The 26,841-nt window shown below is 32.8% G+C and overlaps 5 protein-coding genes across 8 annotated transcripts; 3 read left to right on the top strand and 2 right to left on the bottom strand.

Annotated features, from left to right (window-relative positions):
* Positions 1-139: 139 nt before the first annotated feature.
* LOC123210800 lies at positions 140-1,452 on the bottom strand. Its single transcript, XM_044629283.1, has one exon. It carries the CDS (start codon positions 1,390-1,392, stop codon positions 394-396), a length of 999 nt encoding a protein of 332 aa, XP_044485218.1. The 5' UTR covers positions 1,393-1,452; the 3' UTR covers positions 140-393.
* Positions 1,453-6,764: 5,312 nt separating this feature from the next.
* Positions 6,765-11,548, top strand: LOC123211455 (two-component response regulator-like APRR1). Its single transcript, XM_044630202.1, has 7 exons — positions 6,765-7,335; positions 7,449-7,622; positions 8,500-8,661; positions 8,751-8,884; positions 9,551-9,718; positions 9,820-9,940; positions 10,074-11,548. Exons 2-7 carry the CDS (start codon positions 7,451-7,453, stop codon positions 11,024-11,026), a joined length of 1,710 nt encoding a protein of 569 aa, XP_044486137.1. The 5' UTR covers positions 6,765-7,335; positions 7,449-7,450; the 3' UTR covers positions 11,027-11,548.
* Positions 11,549-12,952: 1,404 nt separating this feature from the next.
* On the bottom strand, positions 12,953-16,082 carry LOC123210069 (vesicle transport v-SNARE 13-like). Of its 4 annotated transcripts, none has more exons than XM_044628253.1 (6): positions 15,935-16,082; positions 15,639-15,773; positions 14,673-14,731; positions 14,394-14,582; positions 13,525-13,695; positions 12,953-13,355 (listed from the first exon to the last, which is right to left on the bottom strand). In XM_044628253.1, the coding sequence occupies exons 2-6, from the start codon at positions 15,730-15,732 to the stop codon at positions 13,203-13,205; spliced, it is 666 nt and encodes a 221-aa protein (XP_044484188.1). In that variant the 5' UTR covers positions 15,733-15,773; positions 15,935-16,082; the 3' UTR covers positions 12,953-13,202. The 4 variants fall into 4 exon arrangements, with proteins under 4 accessions (XP_044484188.1, XP_044484189.1, XP_044484191.1 ...); XM_044628254.1 differs by having other exon boundaries at positions 15,639-15,763; XM_044628256.1 differs by having other exon boundaries at positions 15,639-15,754; positions 15,935-16,015.
* A 234-nt stretch (positions 16,083-16,316) lies between these two features.
* Positions 16,317-18,269, top strand: LOC123210815 (pentatricopeptide repeat-containing protein At5g61370, mitochondrial). Its single transcript, XM_044629304.1, has one exon. It carries the CDS (start codon positions 16,600-16,602, stop codon positions 17,983-17,985), a length of 1,386 nt encoding a protein of 461 aa, XP_044485239.1. The 5' UTR covers positions 16,317-16,599; the 3' UTR covers positions 17,986-18,269.
* A 3,358-nt stretch (positions 18,270-21,627) lies between these two features.
* On the top strand, positions 21,628-23,460 carry LOC123212268 (probable xyloglucan 6-xylosyltransferase 3). Its single transcript, XM_044631360.1, has one exon. The coding sequence runs from the start codon at positions 21,871-21,873 to the stop codon at positions 23,233-23,235; it is 1,365 nt and encodes a 454-aa protein (XP_044487295.1). The 5' UTR covers positions 21,628-21,870; the 3' UTR covers positions 23,236-23,460.
* The last annotated feature ends 3,381 nt before the right edge of the window (positions 23,461-26,841 follow it).

The raw sequence follows: 26,841 nt of genomic DNA, 5'->3' as shown, positions 1-26,841 counted from the left end.
AAGACAAATTAACACATTTATTTTGAGTACACAAATAGATATACATTGGATGTGTATTATGATGTGATTGAATAATTTTGAATTAAAGATAAAATAACTCTTAATTATGTGATGATACACATAAGTGTATATCTAATTGTATATTTGAAATTGATATATATATAATATTGCTTAAAAGAAAAAAAGTTCATTAAATAAAGATTAAATGCAAGTATATATGTATCAGAGGTAAATATTTTACATTTTTCCTTTTCTGCTTCTCTGGAGTTGCCTGGTTCTTCACCTCAAGCAACCAAGAAAAAGAACAAATTTTGCTGATGAATTTTACATCTTCCATTTTCATGTGTAGACTTTTTTTTTTTTTTTCTGTTAAAAAAGAAACATTAAAATCCTCTACGGAAGTTCTTCACAGTTCTTTACTCTGAGATAATCACCTGTTTCTCCTTCTGTGATTTCGATCTGATATGAGTATCTGTCTTCTTCCTGTTCTATCAAAAAACTTGCCTTGCAGCTTTTATAGAATATGCAGCTCACAACAGTGTCAAGAACAACAGAAATTGAATACAAGTAAGCGATTAGCACTCCCTCCGAGCCCATCGAGAGATCAAAATTTCTTCCATGATGATAAATTCTTAGGATTCGGTATTGAAACAAGGCTTCAACACCCGCCAAGAGCAAGTTCCCTGGTAAAGCCAGCGAAAGAGCTGTTGAAGTTCTTCCTCTTATAAGAACACACGCCTTTAAGATCGCCAGGTATCCGCTTGTTCTTCTCTCCATGCCGGAAATGATCAATGCTAAGTTGCATATTATGAGGGCGTTTGCAAGGAAAATTGAATATAAAACTGCGCCTGTTGCTGAGAAGAAGAGGAGCCAATCAGGAGAGAAGCCGATTTCTTCCAGAAAGTTGAAGGCGAAGAACAGGATAGCAAAGACTGTGGCGTTGGCGGAGAGGATCACGAATGAGTTGCAAATATGGGTAAAAAACAGAGGATTAAAAATCGAAAGAAAAGAAGAAAAGGAAGGCGGTGAAGACGATACTTTATGGTGGTGTTGTTTCAAAGCTTTAATTATCGAAGCTTTGGCAAAAAGTAAAAAGGTGAGGGTGAAAGGAAGAGTAAAGATTGAAGAAGAGAGAGTCTGAGAGAGCTTGAGGGTGAGAATAGTGAAAAACTCACAAGAGGGGAAGCCTGCAGCTTGAAACAAAGTCCTGAGACGATTATAAATGAATGGCAAAAGGGAGGAAAAAGAAGAAGTAAGAAAGAGTTGAGAGAGTAGAAGTGAAGAAGAAAAAGGAAAGGCAAGAAATGCAACCGTAGTTGTGAAGTATTGATAGTTTTGCAAGAAAGTATAGATTGAAGTTCTGATAATGTTGGTGGGTTTCTCCATTGGCATTGTTGAGATTGAGAGGGAGATAGGAATGAAAAGGCTTATGGTTTGTGTGTATATATATATATATATATATATATATATATATATATATATATATATATATATATATATATATATATATATATATATATATATATATGTTGCTTATGTTGGAAAGGAAGTGGGTGTTGGTCATTTTGGATGAAAAGGTTGGGTACCAAAGGGGAGTTGTTTGGAATTGTTTTCACCAATGTTTGTCTTTGGACTCATTACAATTTTTGTCTTTGTAATCCCCAATTATTTTGATTAGGAGATGGCACATGAGAAGATTAAACAGAGTATTTTAATGGTGATGCAAAAGAGTGGGGTCTTTTTTTTTTGGGTTTATATTTGTTAATTGAGAGTTTGAATTGGGTATCTTTTCTTGTGTTATAAGTAACAATAAAACTAGAACAATATTATATATATATATAAAATATAATTGAGTATTATTTTATCATTAATTTAAAATCAACTAATATATCATAACACATCCATGTATATATATTTGTGTATCAAAAGTGTATATATATAGTTTTATTATTATATAATAAAATCGTGCGTACTAATTTTATGTACACAAATAAATATATATTTAATGTATGTTAACATGTGATTGGATGATTTTGAATTGATGATAAAATAACATCCAATTGTATAATAATACATATAAATATATATATATATATTTATTAAAAATGAATTTGTAAAATATTGCTCATAATTGTAATTTTTGGTCTATCCCCACTCTAATAGTGCATTAATGTTGGTTATGTTTCAAATGGCAAGTGATTGAATCTTAGCTTTCAAGGCAACTATAAATAATAACACTAAAATAATTAAAATGAAAAAAAAAAAATCTTATAAATGAAAAAAACACCATGGTTTCCTTCATCTTAAAACAATCAAACATATATTTATTGGAATAGAATAGGACCCATCTAAGCCCTTGATTCACCATCAAAGACAAATCATAGGCCAAGATGTGGTTGGTGCAATTCTTGGTTGTGACCCCATTGGTTTGCCAGGGGGTTCTCCACATGACGTGGCACTTCATTATTATAGATATTCTGTTTTTTTTTTTTTTTTGCCTTTTATTTGATTAATTTTGAAAGAATAATATTAGATGGGTTTGTTTATAGCTAATTTTGGGTTCCATTGGTGGTGAAGTGTCAACATATTTTGCGACACTTGAACTAATTATGAAAAGAAATTTAAAAAAAAAAAATCAAATGAAAATTAATGACTAACCAATTAATAAATCTTGATTAATTCAAAATTGATGCCTTACCAAACACAACATTGTCAAATTAATAATAATAAATCAAAATCATGCTTAATTAATCACTTGTAAATTGTAAAATTTTTAATATAATTTCAACCCAACAAGTGAATTTAAATATATTTAAGTATGGTCTTTTAAAATTAAAAAAAAAATCTAAAAATACTATGGACCTTTTTTGTTTTTCAAAATAGGAAATTATTGAATTTTACAATTTTTTAATAAAAATAAATACCATTATAATATTATTATCATCCAATTCTATCAAGTGCACAAAGAAGAAACATGAATAAATTAACCAAGAAATTCTATAAATTCAAATCATCGTAAATAAATATATCCAGATTGTGATTCTGTATTCAAGATACAATCTAGAATATTTCAATTTAATAATTTTCACAACACGATTTGTTTTATCGTATTTTGATTAGGATTCCGTAAAAAGGACTTTTGCATATTTGGCATTGGGAGGCTTCTGTCTTTACAACAATTGGGAGGAGAACAAACTTGCGTATTCTGTATTGTAGTAGTTGTAAGATCTAACAGTTTTGGTACTTTAAGTATATTCTCAACTGTCGATAACTCTTCGAAACCTATCATGGATAGATCGAAACCCAATATAACTAATAAATAATCTCTATTTAACTTATCTTAATAAACTGTAAAATAATATAATTTCAAAAAGCCACCATGCTTTTTAAATAACAAACGACATTGATAATTTTTTTAAAATATTAACAAAACTGAACTAAATACAGGCTTTTTGGTTGTCGGTGGACTTGATAAAAATCAATATTATACCTAAAACGTGGACTTGAAATAATATGGAAATTATACACCATCCAAATTTGCTGGAATATATTAGTTCAAGTGTTATTTTCAGCCATCAACTTTAATTATGCTTTTACAAATTATAATAGTGACATGCTCTCGCCCCACGGTTTCTCATATTTCTTTTTTCCACCTTGAAGTTTGAAAAAAATAATTCCGACCCATTGCTATAATTCATATGTACATTTTAATAATAAAATATATTTTTGTTAGCTTACAAAATTTATTATAGAAATAATATCAAGCAAAAGTAGATGTTTAAACAAATCTTGTTTTCATTTTAATTTTTCTACAAGGAAAAATTCCTCGAAATGTGACTTTCTACATCCGAGTTGTTTAATATCTTATTTTTCAGCATTTAATCCTTGGCACACTAGGTCCTACATCTTCTCTTTTTCAAAAATTGAATTTCTTTGAGAATATACATTCTGCGAAACTAAGTTTCTTGGAATTAAAAGAGTTACGTTGACCTTATCATCAATTTTTATTCCAGGATTTATTTCCATTTCCATCACTTTTAGTTGGAGTGTAAATGTCAAAACCTAATTCCTTGGCCATGTCAATTGTCTTGGATTGACTATGGTAGGATTTATTGGAATAATTGAGTTTGATCCTGGACCATGCACTTTTGTATTTGATTGGGAGTGTACTGATATAAGATTAATAGAATTCACTAATATATATATATATATATATATATATATATATATATATATATATATATATATATATATATATATAATCCTATATTGAATTGTTATTTCGTTACTAGATTATAATAAATCTTCTGATCTAGAGGTATGCATTAGTAGTACCATAATCCTCTTCAGGTTTGGATCTTTCAGATTAACTATGCATTCTGATTGGATTATCCCATAATAGTCTTTTAAAATTAAGTTAACATGAAATCCTCAAACTAATGTTTTAGTAAAAGTGGTCCACCTCCTTTCTAGTAATACAAATTGGATAAAAACATTCATACCATCACAAGATAAGTCTTGTACACAAACCTGTACAGCTCTTAGTTGTACATAGGGATACTTATTGTTTGACTGAATCATACATTATAATCTAAGAGATATTGTTTGTGATTTTAATTTTTTCTTTTTAATCAAAGTGTGATTTTTGTTTGTTTTATAAATTGGTCAAATGACTATATCCCACCGAAGGTTTACTTAATTGTATTATAAAGAAGAGTTAAAAAATCAATTTAATACAAACTAAAAAAATATTAACACATTTATTATTCTTCATTTATTTATTTTCTAGAGTGGTGGTGAAGATGTTTAAAGATTTATTATTCTCTCAGTTATTACCCCTTGATTCAAATAAATGTAAATCTAGAGTTATTGAAAGATTTTCATAGGAAATTAAAAACTAAAAGAGTAATGGTGAAGATGTTGGAAGGAGTAGGATGACCAGTGATGGTGTTGTTGATGAAGATGATTGGAGGAGAAAGAAGATAACCAATGGTTGGTGGTAAAGATGACGAAAAGAGAAAAAGAATGACCAATGATGGTGTTATTGGTGAAGATAAAAAGAGCAGAAAGAGGATGACTGATAATTGCTAGTGAATGTAACAATAAGAGAAAGAGGTTGATTGTCGGTGATGGTATTGTTAGTAAATATAAAAGGAGGAGAAAAAAATGATTCATAGTTAATGATGAAGATGTCGGGAGGAGGAAAAAAATAATCAATAATAGTATTGATGGTCGGTAGTGAAAAACTTAAGATGATGAGACAAGAAAGAAAAAAAATTAAGTAAAAGGAGACATCTCAAACTTAAAGGTGGAAATTTGAGAGTTTGCCAAACCTTGGATGGGAAATAGTGATTTGGCCTTACAAATTTGTTGCATGTGTTAATATTTTATGCATAATAAATAAATAAATAATGTGATGTGGCCAAAAGCATGCCGTGTTATACATTCCAATTATTTAATTAATGGGTTTTGATTTTTTGATATTATCGTAATTAACAAAGAGTATATATAAAAATAATAATTGATAAATTAAGGGTTATTTTGATAATTTAGTACAACTAAAATTTTAATAGGGATTTATTAAAATAAATTTTATATATATATATGTAAGTGTGTATGTATAAGAAGATCTAAAATCGTATTGGGCTCCTGTGTTTGTGTCAGAGTTGAAAAGTTCAATCATATTGGGCTTTCATTCTTTGTGTTTTGGGCTCTGATTCTGACGTCAATTTCTTACTGAACTATCATTTTTATACTTACACTTTGGGCTTCACAACAATACTAGGGTTGGGTTTCAACTAACACAGAAGACTATCTCTTCTCATCCTGCTGTTTCAGGTCCAGACTTCTCTTGAATGTGTCCTCTTTAACTTTCGTCTCTGTATCATGAACCTAATTAGACCTTATAATGAGAGGTGCCCGTTTGGAGCTAAAAAAGTAACAGCCTACAAGGATATGATTCCTTAAAGTTTGTGAAATATGTTCGTTCGTAAGCCAGTCTAACTAATATGACCCACAAAAGTTATAATTTTTGGTAGCCCCAAAGGGATCCCAAACCGAAGTGTTGAGATGGACACTTTGCCACGACATAGACTATGACAAAGAGGCCTATACCAAATCAGGCCCATTCGAGCTTTTCACCATGTATAAACCTAATTATTATGATTTTGGTTTTAAGATATTCTAATTAAAAATAATAAAATTATATATGTATATTTTAAACATATAAATAAATATTTATTTAATATATATTTTTAAATGATTAAATAAAATAAAATTAAAATAATACATAATTATATAATAATATATTATTTAAATATTTATTTATATATTTAAAAATAGATTTTCAGAACATTACTTATTAGAAAATGAGGAAAATATTACGTGAATTGAACCTTTATACCAAACATAAATAGAGTAATAAAGACACAAAAGTGCAACTCTGATTGGCCTTTCTTTGCGAGATTGTCGGTCCAGTCGGCACATCCAGCTGGCATCTCCACTTGTCTATTTTCTACCTTTTTCATTTTTATTTTTATTTTTCTCTCTTAAAAATATCGTATTTATAACACAAATATCTCAGCCAATGACGTGGCCTCGTTTCTATCTCTACCGAACTATCCATACAGGCCCTCAACTTTTCCTACGCACCATGTCCTTGTCCCCCTTTCCCTACCCGCCACGTCATCCATCCTGCTAACCTACGCTGACTAACCACTACGCACCTTTCTTCCATCAACCCATCTCAGCCATCCATCCTCCATTTTGCTGTAACCAAAAGGAAAGCCCACTTGCTGAATCTATCTGATTTGCTTCAAAAAGCCAGAATTATCTTCCTCTTTCTGTCTCTCTCTCTCCCTCTTCCTCTCACTATGGTTTCAGTTCTGCTTTTTGTTTTCACCGGGATGGCGAGGCAAATCTGACCGTTGATTGACTTAATCAAACCCCACTTGGTGTGTCTGTTTGGTTACAGCCGTTGGGCTGTTCCTGTTGTCTAGGAGTTACTTAAACAGTTGGGTTGGCTTCGCTTGCCGTTTATGGAAAGTGACTATTCACATCTGAAGTAGAAACATGAGTTTGGTTTAGTTATTATTATGTTGGATGTCTTTGTTGTTGTTCAGGTTTATCTGTAATTGGAAATAAAAAATTCAAATATTTTTCCGGGTGAGCGTTTGATCTAATTACTCCTGGAAGGCATGATCAAATCCCTGAAATTTGAGAGGTTGAAGATGGTTTTGGTATCTGTTGAGGTTGCTGAGGTATTTTCAATGGAAGTTCTTTAGTAGCGTGGCCTTTGACGTTCATCTGAGCTGATTTTGATTTTTTTTTTTCTGGGTAAATTGAATTATTTGAAGATTTTTATTTTTATTGTTTGTTTGTCGTGGTGAAAAAGGATTGATTTTTTTTTTTGTTTACTTGTTCATTTATTTTTAATGCTTGTGTTGAAGATATGGAAAGTAAGGAGCTGAATTCAAATAAGGAATGCGTTGCGGGTGTTGGAAATACTAAGGGTGGTGGAGATGGTTTTATTGATAGAAGTAAAGTGAGAATTTTGCTATGTGATAATGATGCCAGTAGTTCGGAGGAGGCTTTTTCGCTTCTCTTGAAGTGTTCTTATCAGGGTATAATTGATTTTGTTCTTTATTTTGTTGGCATATATATATATATATATATATATATATATATATATATATATATATATATATATATATATATATATATATATTATTTATTTATTTATTTATTTATTTATTTATTTGTATGTAGATTTTGTTGTTGAATTCAATTTTGAGTTTGTGGTAGATTACATATGCATGCTAATTATTTTACTGTAGTTTGGATTATGGATTTGATGCAATTGATGTTTGAATAGTAGCTGTTTAACTGTGTTTATTGTACAATTTCTTGTGCATTTTTTAGTCAGGAGGCTGAATACCTATTAGACATGTAAGGAGGCATAAGTTTTAATCTGTTGTGCATCGTTGTTTGCTAAAATGAATTGAGAAAAGAATGAACTTGCCAACTATTTTATGATTGCTTTTTTGTTCATAAGAGTGTAGAAATCAGCTTAACTACGCCAAATTATTGTATCAGTCTTTTCTAATTAAACTTTATTGTCTACTTCTGTCACCTCTTGAACTAATTTTTAGGCTTGAATATTCGTTACTTGCCATTCTATCAGCACTGGGTTGAATTGGTTAAAACAACTTACATTTGTATGGTTGACTGTCTTTCTCAATTGGAGCAAATATAGTTGAAGAATTGACAATGCTTTTTCAAGTAATTCAGTTTGCAATTAGTCTTGCACATATTCATTAATCTTGTCCTTAAGCTGTTCAATGCTTCATATAAAGGATTAAGATAATTTTGAGTTTACTTCTCAATTTTTCATGTTTCATCTATCTTGAGAGTACTTTGTGGCTCTATTACTCATTGACATATTTATTTTCCTAGAAATAGGCTTTTCCGTGGTGATCTGATATTATCCTTTCTTCTCAGTGACTGCAGTGAGGTCAGCTAGACAGGTGATTGATGCATTGAATGCTGAGGGATCTGATATTGATATCATACTTGCTGAAGTTGATCTTCCCATGACTAAAGGCATGAAGATGTTGAAGTACATCATGCGGGATAAAGAGCTACGGCGTATACCTGTTATCAGTGAGCTTTTTCCTACCTTCTACTTTCAATTTACCTAATGATGAATCAGGTTCATCGCTTAATATCTGTTTCTTTTTGGGCTTTATAAGTGATGTCGGCACAGGATGAAGTCTCTATTGTTGTCAAGTGCTTGCGGTTAGGTGCAGCCGACTATCTTGTAAAGCCTCTACGAACTAATGAATTATTGAACTTGTGGACACATATGTGGAGAAGAAGGCGGATGGTTGGTTTTGCATGGAATTCACTATTTTGTTGCTTCTGTCCTTTTTCTTCTTTCCATTTCTCCATTTTCTATGAACATTTTCATTGTAATTAGTGCTCATCAGCAGATTTTAATGATAGACACATAACATATTTATTAATACAAGGAATTTAAATTCATCAAGTATGTGTTTCCCAAGAGATCTATACTGAAAAATTTTTTTGAAGCCTATAGAAATTACTTATTCAGGGTTCTCAGTCTGTATGATGTATTGCCTTGGAAAACAGAAGCATGCAGAAAAATTGCACTCTTTTTTTCAGCTATGAGGAGCAGAGCCATATATTCATATTCTTACTGATTAGAAGTAGTCACCTCCATACATTTGTGTTGCTTGTCCATTATTACATGAGTATTCTTCAAAGTTTAGCTTTATGTGACCAAGCATCATAAGAGTCTGGTTAATTCTGGTTTTTCTGGATTTTTCAAGCTTTCTTTGATTTCAGACTGTGAAAACTCTTTTGTAACCCTTGTGTTGGTGACAATGAATCCTTTCTTTTAGTAGCCATGTCGAAAATCTCATATCATTCAGTCATGCAATTTACCTTTTTTCTTACTCAAAAAACAGAAAAAAAAAATTAAAAAAAAACTATTATCCTGAGAACCTTTCAATGTGTTTCTGTTTGGCAGCTTGGCTTGGCAGAAAAGAACATCTTGAACTATGAGTTTGATCTGGTGGCATCGGACCCAAGTGATGCTAATACAAACAGTGCTACCCTTTTCTCAGATGATACAGATGACAGGTCTCGGAAAAGCACCAATCCAGAGACAGGAATGTCAAATCATCAGGAGACAGAAGTGGGTGTTGAATATTTGTAATTAGACTATGCTTTAGTTTAACAAATCATACATTAAATTGAAGAATTTCATGTGCCCATTTATATGCTTTTCTCTTTCAGTCTATTGCTGTTGCAGCTGCCATTGTCCCAAACACCAGTAGCACTGCTGCTTTTGTGCCTCCTCTATCTGATGCACTGGACTATCGGCCTCATGTGCCAGGAATTAGTGACCGCCGGACAGGTGAGCACTCCTTACCTTTGCTAGTATCATGGTTGGACATGCAGTTTTCCTGAAATTACTCTAGTGGTTCCCATGGTTTGGACAAACTCTTAATATTGGATATTTTAATCTTAAAATTGATGATATTTTCCAGGTCAATTTTCATCTGGCCCAAAGAAAAGTGAACTAAAGATTGGTGAGTCATCTGCCTTCTTCACTTATGTTAAATCAAGCATTCCCAAAAACAATTCCCCACGGATTATCAATGTAGATGATAGTTCTGCTCAAAATATGATGGAAGAGAAATGTCAACCATGTGGCCAACAGTTGATTATTGATGCACAAATACATGAGAATGGAGAGGCATGGGAAAACTGTTCTCAAGGAGATGAGTTTCCTAGTAGTAGTAGTGTCCCAGATTCTCTTTCTTTGGAAAGGTCCTCTACCCCCCCAGTGTCTATGGATTTTCCACAAAAAAGACATTCCATGGATGAAAAGTTTGCTCAGTCACTTCCGCCTCCTAGTAATGAACCTCAGCATGAACTATTGGGCTTACCTGCACAAACCACATATCCTTATTATATGTCAGGCACAATGAATCAAGTTATGATGCCATCATCATCATCACATCTGTTTCAAAAGAATTTGCATGACTTTCAAAATCATGCTACTTCGGCAATGCTTCCTCATTACAATCACCTACCACAGTGTCTTCCTCATGTAAATGGCATGGCATCATTCCCCTATTATCCAGTTGGTGTGTGCTTACAACCTGGTCAGATGTCTGCTAACTCATGGCCATCATTTGAGGGTTCATCATCCTCTGAAGTGAAGTTGAATAAAGTTGATAGAAGAGAAGCTGCATTGATGAAGTTTAGACAGAAAAGGAAGGAGCGGTGTTTTGATAAGAAAATCAGATATGTTAATAGAAAACGGCTTGCTGAGCGGAGGCCTCGTGTGCGGGGACAATTTGTTAGGAAGATAAATGGTGTAAATGTGGATCTTAATGGGCAACCTGCTTCAGGTGATTATGATGAGGATGAAGATGAGGGGGATGAGCAGGCATCGAGAGACTCTTCTCCTGAAGATGATACTTCAGGTTATTAATTTGAAGTTGTTGGTTATTGATGAACCGTTTATTCCTTCAATTTGGCAACCTGCAGATACAAAGCTTTTGTTGCCGAAATTTCTGCACCTTTATCTGTTTCCTGTCATGACCAACAAGAACTACTGCCAGAAGGCTCAGTTGTGGAATACAAACATAAATCCTTTGATTGAAGGACACGGATCAGGCCAACTGTGGACAGTTGGTGCTTCCAAACGCGTATGCATCGGGGTGGCGGTTGAGGTGATGTTAACCTTCATGTGGCACTTCCCTCGTTTGGGCATCCTTTAATTCCTCCATTGCATAAGCTGGGGAAGAATGCAATCCCTACTTTGTATTATCTCTATGATTCGCAATATCAGTTCAGGAATGTTGGCCTTACTGGAAATTGCTCCAAACGAGCATGTAATTTCGTATGAAGTTTTGCAGAGTGAAATGGAAAGCATTGAATTCATTTTCTTTATCTGTTTTGTTGTAGAATTTCATACTTCAATCTTAAAATGCCACTGTGGCTGTGATGTTAACTTTGTCTCTCTATATTTCTTCTCAAAAGATACAAGGTGTGAGTAAGAGGTGTTGTTTATAATTCAGTTTTAATTAAATTAGATTATTTAAAAATTATAATTTGATTTGGATTGAAAATTTTTTAAACTGTTTTTTTTTTTAAGTTTGGATAACGGTTTAGATGATTTTTAAATTAAATCAAACCCTAAACCATACTTTTTTTAATATATATATAATATATATATATATATATATATAAATGAATGAATGATTTAATGTTTAAACCATGAGAGTTGAATTATGTATTGAAATCTTAATTTTTTATATTATGTATTATATATCATGAATTGTATATGATGTGTTTTTTAAAAAATAAAATAATAAAAAAATTATAATTGAATTGACACATCATCGCAAACACTCTTTAACATTTGAAAATTTTCAAAAACACTTATATTGCATCATTATTTTTTTTTAAAAAGTGTATCGATTTATATCAGTAATATATATCGTATCGTAGGATACATTTATTATATTGCATTAATTTAATACATCTTATAATATATATAGTTTTTCATCTGTATCATATTGTATTATAAGATATATGTTGTATATCATAATATATTGATAACTATGATTCAAATAAGATTAAACTATATTATTTTAGTTTATATAGGTTAGAAAAATTTTTTAACTTTTTTTTTTCAGTTTAATTTCAATAAACTTTTAAATCGTCATAACTCAAACCGTATACACCCTCAGTAAACAGTGAATACTCTATAGCAAATGTTGACAACAGAAAAGGTTTGAGGATTGGGGTGAATTTGATAATATAAATAATGGATTAGAGAAAAGTTTAGTTGTGGTTTGTGTGAAGAATGTCAAGCCAAACAAGGGGAATCTTTAGAAAAGGGTTATTGACAAATTGAGGAGTCTCGACAAACGGATGAATATTAACGCAGCAACGCTAGCTGTCTTTTCAGTGTTGTGTCGTCCTACAAGCCACGTTACAATGTAGCGGTTTAAACTGAAACATAACAGAGATATGAATTTAATAATAATAATAATAATAATAATAATATAATACAGGAAAACATTCAAAAAAAAATGCGACATTAGACATCATCGTCTACCATAAACAAACAAAACATACTTTATTACAGATTATGCAAGCCCCATTTGATACAGAAATTTATGAATTATTTATAGGAGCCCTCCTGGCCTTTCTTGTAAATACATAAAATATTACTTTAAAAAAGTGTTTAATTTAGATAATATTTTATTATTAAAATTAAAAAATTATTTTGATGATTATTAAATATATATTATTATTATATTTAATAAAATTTGATAAAAATATATATGTATAAATAATTATTAAAAATGTTTATACAAATTTCAAATTTATACGAAACACTAAATCATTTGGATTACAAAATGTTTCTGATATTATCTCCATTCCTCAAATTTCATAAGAAAAATTACACAACGGAAACAACAGACGGGGATGATTTTGTGCATCCTTTGACTGACACCCTGCAACACACATTTTAAAACCAAGTATAATGATAAAAACATAAATCACAATTATAGCATCAAATTACATACACACCAATCTTGACAGAATGCCAAGTGCCAAACAACTGGACATTTAGGACAAGCATGGCCTGCCAACTAACGAACCAGCTTAAAATAAAGAATCAATATGATGGCAAGAACTAGGACTGTGATCACAGAACCCATTATCCATTTGTTCCTGCTCATCCTTTTTGACATGGCTGTGAGGACCTTCTTGCTTTTGCTAATATTATCATCCACTGTATGGAGCTGCAAAGGAATGGGACTAGATCTATAAATTATCTTCCTATAAAATTTGATTAGACAATTATGTCAATAAAACTCAGTCTTAGAAGCAACACACTCCTTCATGAGTATGTCTTTTAGAACAATATAAAGCTATATCATTTCAAGGAAATGTAGCTCTTAAAGGGCTTACGGTGTTATGCGCATGCAGAAGAGACTCGCGTTGTTGATGTAAATCTTGCAGCATTGAGACACCAAGCTCTTCTGTTTCCAGCATTGTTCTTCTACTTTCCTTAATTCGATCAGTGGACTGGTTTAGTCTCTCTGTTGTCATCAATAACCTTCCTCTTTGATCGGATGACACCTGTCCCATTATCACAAGTTTAAATAGAACGAACCACAAATTAAAAGAGAGAATTTACTCCAAAATTACCAGCGCAGAGATTTGGAATGACAAAAGATTATCCTGCAGGTTGTAAAAATCAGAGAAGAGTATGCAATATGGAGAACCAAACAGTATACAAATTAGAAAAAAAAAATGACTTAGAACAAGATGGAGATGATTGGAACTTTTGGGGTTTTACAAAAGGTCCTGAAAATCCAAAGCATTCTTTGGTGGGAAGAGATTTCATTTGAATTTTTAAGTTTGGAAAGAAAAAAATGATGAAGTAGAGACTGAAGAGTAAGAACGAAAACAATACAAGAAAACATCCTGAATGTGAATGGACATGCACATGGTTTGATTTCTTCAAACATCATTTTCCTTTAGTATAAGTATGGCTAATATATGCTCTCAATCATACTGAGCACTAATTTAAATTTAATTATCCATGCGAAGCATGAAATTGATGAGAAATTGTCCATCTGATAAAATGTTAAGTAATGAAGTTGTAGTTCAACATCCATACATGATTAGCATAGTCTAACCTAATAGGAAAGGGCACAAAGTAGGATAGGAACTTAAAATTGTGCTACTTATCAACTTATTTTTTAACAAATAGGCATGGCATAGCAATGAAAATACTAACTGGCACATGGACTCATCAATCAAGAGATACACACCATCATTGCGTCTGCCATTCCTGATTCCAGCAAGTCATCTCGGGCTGCCTGGTTGATATTACCAGATGTGATTCTTTTTACTTCATTTTTCAAATTGTTCAAATCAGTTTTGTATTCTCTTAACTTAGCAAGGAGCATGGCCTTCACATTTGACGGCAAACTTCTTGCCTCAAGGTCCATTTTCCGGATCTGGAGAATTTAATGTAGGAGTTACATAACAAGTTAAAGCGTATAGGAGGAAACAGAGGTTTAAGCTGCAGAAAGTAGTTTCTACAGTACCAAAGTCTCAGCATCATCCAAACCAGTTTTTATTTCAGAGAGTTTCTGCTTCCTCTGTTCTGATTAAGAATGGAAAGCATCACTTTATCAGAAAAAAAAACACCAGGAACAAATAGAAAAATTAAACAGAATGCCAAGTGCATATATGAACCCCTAAGTTATTTCTTACAAGAAAATGAATCATCTGATAATTCAATTTCAGAGGATAGTGAGATTTACAAACATATAATAGGTAATGAATTTTTTGCTTGCAGATAGACCGACAAAATAATTACAAAAAGATGTTCTTGTTTTTGTTGAAACATTTTATTGCTGATGGTCCCTTCAAACCACAGTTCCCCAACCTGTAGTACCGACTTTTATCTTAATATGCAGATATAGAGAGAAAAGAAAACTTGTAATGGGAAATACTATCAGTCAATATGAAAGGAAAAGGAAAAATGATGAAATTTCACCATACAAATTGTTTAGCCATATATATTGTTTGACAAATTAAAATCAGCAGAAGGCACTATAAAGGAAAATAAGGTGCACAATGAATCAAAAGCACGTTTCAATTTCGACTATCACTGTGCCAATACTTATACGAGACATATAATCAAAGTAAGATTCTAAAATGAAAAAATTCCCCCTCGAATAAGAATAAGAGGAAAACCTTCACAAAAAGAAAGTCGAATTTGAAATTATATATTTTGAAACATGCAAATGAAGTAAGCAGGTTAAATCAATACTAGACTTGAACAGTTTCAAATGCTATACAACAACAAAACAATGAGAAATTACCTGAATAAAATTGAAAAATATGAATCTCATCTAAACTGCTTTTTCACAATTCTTTAACTAACACAATTACGTGATCATCCAAATGAAATTCATACAAAACAGACATAATATATACCTATTACTTTAAATCAATCAACCAAAAAGAAAAAAAGCTTAATAAAGAAGTTTTAATGTGATTTTAACCTCCGGTAAGAGCCGTTGCCGCGGTGCATTTCCGCGACAGACCGGCAGAAAGCTCGCAATACTGGCGCTCGTATCCTTCAAAGACCTGACTCATCCTTGCCTTGCCTGACGAATTTCTGACCAACCTTTTTAAACCTATCACAGATCAAATATGAAATGAAATTCTAATTCTATTTAAATAAGTTCAAGCAAAGATGATGAAAGAATCAGATGTTGATAGATCTAATTTAAATTACAAAGAAAAAATTATATTTATCGATAATTCTTTAATGTGAATAACGAAAATCTGAAGGTACCGGTGAAGTGATCGGAGAGTTAATGTGAGAGAAGTAAATCGAGAATCAGAGGGTCTAGTCTAGGTGACATAAATTGCAGTCTGGAGCATTGGATTTGCTTTTACGTCAATATGCCACGACCACGAAATTACTATTGTTCAATAATACCCTTACCGATTCAATTAAATTATGATATTGCCCAATAGAGGAAAATATTTATATTGTTTATGAGAAAATAGATTTTTTGTATTTTCAATTAAAAATAATATTTAATTATATAATAATACTTTATTTATATATTCAAAATTATGTCTTAAAAATATTGACCAGATTAACGAATTTCTGTTTTGGGAAAGGGCATAAAGGAGAGAAATGTAAAAACACTTGTACCACTACTCCTTGCCATTGTTATTATTAAAGCGTTTGGGAAAAGGCCGGTCCTCGTTATATTCTTACTTCTGTCGCTGTCCTGCCTGCTTCGATTTAAAGACCCTTTACCTTAAAATTATTGAAACCGAAAAGGAGTGAAGATTGAAGAAAGCATGAATAAAGAATATCACCGTCATCATCACTGCCATGTAAAGCGGGAGAAAAAATGGGCCGTCGAATGTACATTATGTTTGAAGTTAACTTTCTAAGGTAAGTATTATGATACACTACTCGTTCGATAAGTGTCCTCAGAGAAGATGCACTTCTTATTGAAACCAAATTGGCGGTGCATTTTGCTGCAAATTGGGAATACCGAGAAATCCAACCATATGTTACGCTCTCTCTGCTCGACAAAACCTGTTAATGAAGCACCAGACGAGCTGAAACAGCTGTGTGAAGTTGTTTCAAGCTCAGTAGGCGGTTTAGATGATCTAGAATCAAGTTTAAATCGGTTTAAAGTTTCTTTAACTTCATCCCTCGTTACCCGAGTTATAGATTGTTGCAATCGTGAAGCACCCACTAGAAGATTATTACGTTTTTTCTTGTGGGCAAGACAGAAATTGAATGCGAATTTGGAAGATGAGGATTATAATCACGCAATTCGGGTTTTCGCTGTAAAGAAGGATCATACAGCTATGAATATATTGATTTCAGATCTTCGGAAAGAGGGTCGGGTAATGGAGACTCAGAGTTTTAGTGTTGTAGCTGAGACGTTGGTTAAATTAGGGAGAGAAGATGAGGCATTGGGCATTTTCAAGAACCTGGACAAGTTCAAATGTGCACAAGATAGTGTTACAGTGAGTGCCATTGTTAGTGCCTTTTGTGCCAAGGGGCATGCAAGAAGAGCAGAAGGGGTTGTTTATCACCATAAGGAGAAGATATCTGGCGTGGAGCGTTGTATTTATAGGAGTCTTATTTACGCATGGTCTATGCAAGAGAATGTGAAGGAAGCGCGAAAAATTATTAAGGAGATGAAATCAGCAGGGTTTATACCGGACTTGTTTTGCTATAACACATTCCTTAGAGGCTTGTGTGAGAGAAACCTCAAACGAAACCCTTCTGGTCTTGTTCCTGAAGCTTTGAATGTTATGATGGAAATGAGGTCTCATAAAATTGCTCCTACCTCGATTAGTTATAATGTATTGCTTTCCTGTTTAGGGAGGACACGAAGAGTGAAGGAATGTTGTCAAGTGCTTGAATTGATGAAAAAGTCGGGTTGTGCTCCGGATTGGGTTAGTTATTATCTTGTTGCAAGGGTATTGTATTTGAGCGGGAGGTTTGGAAAAGGTAATAAGATAGTGGATGAGATGATTGAACAAGGATTGATACCTGATCGCAAGTTTTATTATGATTTGATTGGTGTTCTTTGTGGGGTTGAGAGGGTGAACTTTGCTCTTGAGCTTTTTGAACGAATGAAGGAAAGCTCATTAGGAGGTTATGGTCCCGTTTATGATGTGCTCATACCAAAGCTCTGTAGAGGGGGAAACTTTGAAAAGGGTAAAGAGCTGTGGGATGAGGCCTTGGCTACGGGTGCCACGCTATGTTGCTCAAGTGATGTACTTGATCCCACTATTACTGAGGTGTTTAAACCAACAAGGAAGGTGGCTGAAGTCAACCTTGATCACAGAGCGCTAAAGCCATAAGCACAAGTTAAGAAGATTAATAAAGAAGTTAATAAGAAAAAGATAAGAAAGAAGAGAAAGCAAAATTGAAGTAAACCAGCTTCAATAGAGATGGTAACTTGTATTTTCCTCAGTTAAAGCATAGTCACATTACTTCCGATTGGGTAGCTTATCTTGTTATTATGTAGGTAAACCGTTAGCTAATGTAAAGCATTTGCTGAACTATACACCAGGGACTATTGTTCCTCATCAATTTACAAACATCTTAAAATTCATTTTATTATAAAATTTCAGCATTTGCAGTGGCAAATCGATGATTTGCCAGGAAATTTCCTCCTGAATTGCCTTTGTTTCCTTGTTCATTCATCTCAGTGGTGTTTGTCTTAATGGGTTCCATTTCATAGACGTGTTATCCAACTGTTTAACGAAAACTAGTTGACCCTGTTGCCAACTTTATTTACCCACTTGACCAGAATTGTTGCTTGATAAATTGAACTTTACAGCTTTCACCTATATATTTTTTTTCTTTTCTTTTCTTGTTTTTTGGTAAATCTCTCAACTATTTTTTCATTCTAGTTTTGAGGGCTAGAAATTGGATAGCTGAGAATTTGTCTTGACTCTTTTTGAGGGCTGTCTATAGCTCTCTGATATGCTTCAGAGGACATCTTGAAATTTTGTTTCTACTCTGAAAATTGTAGCAAAATACCCTCTAAATTTCTGGAAATGACATCTGTTCTTTCTCATAGATGTACTAAATTGGCTAGGAGAATGAGATTACCAGATTTTAGCACCCATATCCGAAAGTCCATGCATGAAAGTTGAAGAAAGCATATTAGTTTATCTGGTTTGTGAGGTTGATCATTGTTTCCACCAGTTGGATTGATATTTGAAACCATTACAACAGAGAAGGAAAGTGAATTAGAAAGTCCAAGAGGAAGTCTCTGAATTAAAAACAACCTGCTTTACATCAATTTGAGAAACATGAGTATGTCAGCTTGTGGGGTTTTCTTATATACAAGTGAGCCAGACAGGCCGAATATATATCTTCAAAAATTGCAGGCAAGAGGCCCCTTGGTGAGTATGGATCACTAAAGCCTCCGGGATAAGAATTCCAGACAAGCTGCATGTTCCATTGTTGGTTGGTTTTGTGAGAAATATTTATTTCTCATGTTATATAATGTCTGAGTTTGTGATATAACAGTCTAATAAAGTCATTCCCGTATAGACATATCTTGTTAATTTGTAAAGTGTAGACATCAAATATTATATTTTATTATTTATGATGAGATAATATAAAATATAAATTATTATGCAACACGATATAAATAGTTGAAGATCCCCAATCTAAGCACTAATTTTTGCATCGTTACTCATAATGATTTCTTTACAAATGAGTTATAAACGTGAAAGATGATCTATTCCATAATTTTTTTAATATATTAATTAACATATAATCTTGATTTAGTGAACTTAGATGTGTTATTCCATTGAAGTTGTAACAGAGTTGTCCTCTTCATGACCCATTTGACTTCAGTATAACTCTAACTTGGAATTTTTATGATAGGATCACTGAATATTCAAGGCCGAAAGACTTTTCCCACCCGTGGTTTAGTGCCAACCTAAAGTTATATAGTTAACTTTTGAAAATTTAAATATCCAGATATTTATTAAATTTTACCGTTATTATCAAAGATAAAATTGTCATTTAGAAATTTTATTTAAACTTATATTTTAGGATTACTCGTAAATTTTAAAATTTTTATTTTTGTTCCCTAACTGCATATTTTCTAGGTTAAAAAAACTGACTTTTCCCCTCCCAAGTTTAGGATGTCAAACTCTCATATTTTTCTCATATACAATTGCCTCTTAACTTTCTAAAAATTCTTAATTTTACCTCATTTGCTTCAGTTTCCAAAACCTTAATCTTCGGTGACCATTCGTCAAAGATGAGTGGACAAGGAGCGAAGAAGATCTTCAACGAGAAGACAAGAAGCAAAGAAGATCTTCAATGGGAAGACGAGGAGATCTTCGACCGCTTTGACGATGGGTGGATGAGAAGACAAGGAGATCTTTGACAAGAAAATGAGCAAATCTTCATGGCTTTGACAATGCTTCTATTTCTTCAATGATCTTCAAAAATAAGACAAGAGAGGTAAATCATTGAATGGTCATCGATAGGGAGAAGTTTTTGTTTGTTAGAGAGAGAATTGTATAGCCTGTTTGAGAGAGAAATATATATTATTTCTTCTCTACTTAAAACTCAATTTTCTCGTTCACCCATCTTCGACAACCGTTTGTTAGAGAATAAAGTTCTGGAAACTAAGGTAGATGGGGGTGAAATTGAGATTTTCTAATAAGCTAGGAGGCGATAGTATTTGGGAAAAATATGAGAGTTTGAAATAATACTCAAAAAAAAAAAAAAAGCTTTTAAACTTGCAAAATATGAGATGGAGGGGCAAAAATAAAAAATTTTAAAACTTGTTGATGATCTTAAAATATTAGTTTAAATAAAATTTTTAAATAATAATTTTATTCTTGAAAAAATCAATAAAATTTAATAAATAATTAAAATTTTAAAATTTATCAAATATAAGTGTGGGTTTAAGTTTGTGCTAAACATTGGCTGGGATTAAGTCTTCTGGCCAATATTTAAATTACACAGTTGAATTAACGAGGGAAGAGTTGAGATCTTGGAGCCGGCACATTTCACATGGCCATGGCCATGGCCATAAATTTAATTGAATGAAGATATGATCCAGTGGGTCGCAGCACATCAGTTATTCATGATACGCGTGGCGTGGTCCTACCATCTATTTGTTTTTTGGTTGTTTAATATGTAGGGCTGGATTCGAGCTGAGCCGAGCTCGGCTCGCAGCCAGCTCGGGCTCGGCTCGCAGCCAGCTCGGGCTCGGCTCACTTTATTTAGGGATGGCTCAAGTTTGGCTCGAGTTGAACACGGCTCGGCTCAAGTTCGACTCGTTTTTTGCTTGGTTCGGCTCATTTTTTATATCAAAACGATATCGTTTTGTGTATATATATGGATCAAAACTATATCGTTTTGTATAAAAAAATTTTAAAAAATTCTGTCATGTCAAGCCGAGCCAGCTCGAGCTCGATCGAGCTGAGCAGAGCCCGACTCGTTTTAGGCTCGAACCGAATTCAAACTCGAACTGACTCAATTCGAATCTAACCCTATTAATATCCCAATTAAACTTTCATATTTTTATTATAACACCGTGGATATATATTTTTAAATATATAATTAATTATATAAATAATATATTATTAAATAATTAAATATTATTTTATTTGATTTTTTATATATATGATTTTATTGTTTTCCTAAACACATTCATTCAATATTTTTACTTACAATCTGGAACCAAAAATTCAACAGATCTCTGTAAACCTTTTGACCTCAATTAGATTGGGCTGTCACCCACTTAACTTAATGTTCACAGCTAATTTCATTATTAAAATATTGGGTTGATTTAAATGATATATTATAAAGTAATTAATACTAAATTAAAGATAAATTAAAAATAAAAATAAGACTCAAAATAATTTTTAATTGATTTTTTTAAAATTATTATTCATAAAATAATTACATAATACAAATGTAGTTGCAATGAGACATTATTTATTTGTGATAAAAAATGGGACAAGTTTAGACTTCAGAATAAAAATTAATTCCTAAACAGTCGGCATGTCTTCTCCACTTCTTCCGTCTTCTCATCTAAACTCTCCCATGATGGCCATGTCCATCTCATTGTTCTACTCCTAGGGTTCTAACATCATCGCAAGTAGACAAAACTCCATTTGCTTCTAAACTAAAATTGTACTTCATTTACTTAATAAAATAACATCTCTCTTAGTCTTTCCTAGGATTAAACCTTTATATTCAAGATGGGTCAAGAGCAATATTTCGCACCTCAGAAGAGAACGTCCGGCGGTGTTCTCCCTACAGCCAACCTCAACGGAAGGACATCAGCCCGTGTAGCAATGCCTCGTGGCAGGCAGATCCAGAAGACTTTTAACAACATCAAGATCACTATCCTTTGTGGCTTTGTCACGATCCTCGTCTTACGTGGCACTATCGGCTTTGGGAATTTGGGAAGTTCTGATGCTGACGCTGTTAATCAGAACCTTATCGAAGAGACCAACCGATTCCTCGCGGGGATCCGTTCTGACAATGATCCCAATGACCCCCAAGACCCAGCCGAGTCCGAGTTTAACCCAAATATTACCTACACTTTGGGTCCGAAAATATCCACCTGGGATCAAGATCGTCAAGCCTGGCTTGCTCAAAACGGTGAGTTTCCTAATTATGTTAATGGAAAACCGAGGTTTTTGTTAGTGACTGGATCGCCTCCTAAGCCTTGTGATAACGCTATTGGTGACCATTACTTGTTGAAGAGTATTAAGAATAAGATAGATTATTGTAGGATTCATGGGATTGAGATTGTTTATAATATGGCTCATTTGGATAAAGAGTTAGCTGGGTATTGGGCGAAATTGCCCTTGATTAGGAAGTTGATGTTGTCTCATCCTGAAGTGGAGTGGATTTGGTGGATGGATAGTGATGCGATGTTTACTGATATGGTGTTTGAGATTCCTGTTGCCAAGTATGAAAATTATAATTTGATTGTTCATGGGTATCCTGATTTGATGTTCGATCAGAAGTCGTGGATTGCGTTGAACACTGGAAGTTTCTTATTTAGAAATTGTCAGTGGTCGTTGGATTTGCTTGATGCATGGGCTCCAATGGGACCAAAAGGGGTGGTAAGAGAGGAGGCAGGGAAGATTTTGACGGCTAATCTGAAAGGGCGGCCGGATTTTGAGGCAGATGATCAGTCTGCTTTGATTTACTTGTTGTTGTCACAGAAGGATAAGTGGATAGATAAGGTGTTCCTGGAGAATCAGTATTATTTGCATGGGTATTGGGCTGGGTTGGTTGATAGGTATGAGGAGATGGTGGAGAAATACCATCCAGGGTTAGGAGATGAAAGGTGGCCGTTTGTGACTCATTTTGTTGGTTGCAAGCCTTGTGGGAGTTATGGGGATTATCCAGTTGAGAGGTGCTTGAAGAGCATGGAGAGGGCTTTTAATTTTGCAGATAATCAAGTTCTTAAGCTATATGGATTTGGTCATAGGGGATTGTTGAGTCCCAAGATTAAGAGGATCAGGAATGAGACAACTACTCCTTTGGAGTATGTGGATCAGTTTGATATTCGCCGTCCTGTGCATGAGAAGAGTGGATTACAGAGCTAGGACAGTGAAAATGAGACATCATATTCAATGTGTCATAGTGTGTAGGTAATGTAATTCCTCAGTTACAAATCAGAGTTTAAATTTGTCAACGGTTTTTACATTTAAGTAAGTTTGACTTGGAATCTTGTCTCGGTGTTCCTTAGAAAACAAACTGAGTACAATTCTTTATAGACGTTATTGTCTTCAGTTATTTATGAAAGAAATGTACACTAATCTTGCAGTTTAGTTTCTTTTTGTCCTTGTCTTATGTGCTTCTATTTCCTATTATACAAATGCTGTTATTTTTGGAACAGTAGTAATTTGTAACATCAATACAAATTTAGTAAGAGAGTGTAAATTCTGTCTTGCTAAAGTGGTTAAATTATATTTTTAGTTCAGATTGAAGCTTTCTTTATTATGTCATGCTTTTTTATTGCAGTTGATGTGTGGATCTGTCAACCTTCTCTAATTTGTTAATCAACCTTCTATAAATCCAAATTGTGGTTTTTCTGTTTCTTGATTATTGTTTTCCTGCTGAGCTTGTACTGGTCGATGCTTGCATAAAATTAGTGTTTTGGACTGTACAAGTGTTTATTTCACTTTTGTAAGCTTTCATTTTGATATTCAATTTAGTTACACCTGTGCCCAATGATGAAGCAGTTTCAAATATGTTACATTCAAGCAGTTTCAAATGTGATGGAGCAGTTTCAAATATGTGCATAGATTTGTCTGATCCACACTATCAGGTTCTTGTTAGATTCTTCTGATCTGTGCTAAAAATTTGAGCCCATATGATCTGAAAGGGGCCTGTTTAATTTTAAGATGCATTCACCATGGAAGATTGCTGGTAGGACTTTAGGGTGAAGTTATTTGAAGTTTATAGCATTTTGGCTCGGAAGTTAAGCTAGATCTTTATAGAGTCCTTCTAAAGAAAAAATTTTAAAGGTTTAGATTAGGATTCTTATCCTTTTATGACAAATTCGTTTCCTGTTTTGAGTGTATCTTCTTTAGTTATAGTGCACAAGGATGTTCTAATATTATGCATGACGCAAGGCTTGTATACCATATCTTTTGTTTTCCTTTTTCCTTTTATGTTGAAGATGGCTAAACATACCTTAAAGGTGCATATCTTTTTTAAGAAAAATATTCTTCTATTGAGAACTGGAGAAATGCTGTTGTGGTTTCTGAAAGTTTCCATGCAATGTATGTTTGTTCAAATCTTCTTATTATCTTTTTCAAATAAGGGAAAACGCCTGCCTATGTAATCACTTAATGGACACAGATATTAGATGATGTTCTGTTCTGGGTTTTAACCATCATATTGCTGGTTTACAATTGATTCAATGATTAAACTTATAATCATCAAGATTTTATAAATATAACAAAGACTTAAATTTAATTCTCTATTGCTGTTGTCCTTCTTTAAGATAGCTGTTAGCTTTTTGAACACTACAGGGAAGACTTGGCCTAAAAAATAAAGTGGGAGGGAGTCTATATATGGATAGATGGAAAATTGTGCTGAGAAAATTTGGCTTTTGCATTGTTCGCCATCAGATCTACTTCTTTCTTTGGGAACTGCGTCCGTTGACCAACAGTGGGGTTCATGAACTTACGGCACAAATTTACAAATTGTTGATGTTGCAAAATCCAGGCTGGCATTATTCTGTCATTTCACAGTTTGTATGAACTACATCTAATCTTTTTCATCCCACGTGAAATCAAATTGGCTTATCTGATCGTGCAGTCTCGCCGTATCAAATTGGCTTCATTCTAAACTGAAAATAACTAATTTTGTCCTTGTCTGTGTCTGTTAATAAATTATAAATTTAAATCACAAATTTTAAATAAATTTAAATTAAAATTAAATTAAATATTTTTATTTAAATTATCTTTAATTTTAATTTGATAAATTCAAATCGAACTAATTTTATTTGAATCAAATTTGACTTAAAAAATATTCGGATTTAACTTAGTTTATACACACCCCTAATAGAGAAAAGAGATGTTTGATATGGAGAGATAAAAGAGAGAGAGTTTTAGCGGTGCTTAATAATTTTGATGATGATGAAAGTAATAAAGAAAATAAATAGAAAATTAAATAAATAGCAAGAAAAATAAAAATATATAATTATGTAAATAGAAAATTCATTACAAAATTTAATTTTTTTTTTTTTTGGAAAACATGTTATATGGTCTGACTCATGAGTTTAGCAATTTATACATTTGGGTGGGTTCTATATAAAGTAATAAATGCATGAGAAGAGGAAGAAATATATAACAAAGCTAGAACACCTATAGTTGTTCTTGTTGGTTTCTCGAATGATTTCGACAAACTTCTCAATTTTTTAATATCATTTTTGTTAAACTCAAATGTTCTTGAATGTGTTTGATTTCCTCTTTGATTAGTTATTCTTAGGTTTTCAACACTTGACTATTGTGTGATGAGCATTTTTCACAACAATTATGACCTAAGGATTCCTTATTGTCTGGCTTTGATGGTTCATATTACATTTTGACTTACTTGTCAGTCTGAACTAAAATTCTTTGCATTTGACTAATTCTTTCACATTGGGTGACTTGAGCATTACTCCCCTCCATTATTCTTTAGCATGAACAATGACAATGACTTCATACAAGGATGGCAAATCCTCTTTCTTTATAATTTGTACTCGAATTGCATTGAAGTTGGAATTTAGACCAACAAGAAAATCATAGATTCTCTTATTTTTAACAAACCTTTTGCAGAGAGTTGTATCATTATTGCACTTTATCCAGATACATTGATAATAATCCATCTTATGTCATAATGTTTACTAGAGATTGAAAGTACTTAATGATCAAACGAGTTTTCTGTTTGGTAGTTGTCACTTTAGTTTTGATCTTATAAATCTGGATAACATCACAAACTTTAGAATATTTAATCTTGATAATCTTCCAAATCTCTATAGTAGTATTCAAGAATATAACAATATTATTTATTTTTAACATCATTGAATTCCATAGCCAAAACATTACTATAGAGGTTTTTTCATCTCAAACAAAAAATTTAGGATTCCCTTTTTTAGGCTCAATTCCTGGTATATGACTAATTTTTTCTCTTTTCTTAAAAAATGTGCGAACTAATTCAAGCCACTTCAAATAATTCTTTTTGTTTATCTTATATGTTGTCTGAATGTTTTGCAACTTGTTGCTTTGAACCCGAACATGTCTTCTAACGATGTAGTTGTTGTCACCATTGATGAGAGTAAAGTTCAAGAGTATTTATATACTTCCTATATTGTTTGAGATGCTACGAGAATACTAGTTAAATTGTTTAAAAATTTCTCAAATTGTAACCATGATAAACTTTGTAAATGCAAATTAGTTAGGGATAAAAATTAAGAATTTTGATGGGGAAATTTATGAAGAAGCTTATCCTAGAAAAACTGCAAGATACCTCCAAACTAATCAACAACCTTGACAGAAACCAAAACTAAATGGGGAAATTGAAAAAGTCACTAAACAACACCAAAATCACCAAATCTACAAACATCCAAATAAACCATTGAAACTGGAGCGGCAAACTACAAGGCAGCAGGCAGGCACTCTTGCTGACTCTGAGAATCAAATTGGGACTCAAAATTAAAA

The sequence above is a fragment of the Mangifera indica genome, chromosome 3 (assembly GCF_011075055.1).
Source record: "Mangifera indica cultivar Alphonso chromosome 3, CATAS_Mindica_2.1, whole genome shotgun sequence".
NCBI classification, from domain to species: Eukaryota; Viridiplantae; Streptophyta; class Magnoliopsida; order Sapindales; family Anacardiaceae; genus Mangifera; species Mangifera indica.
The sequence above is the reverse complement of the archived record's forward strand: the minus strand, read 5'-3'. Positions and strand labels throughout refer to the sequence as shown.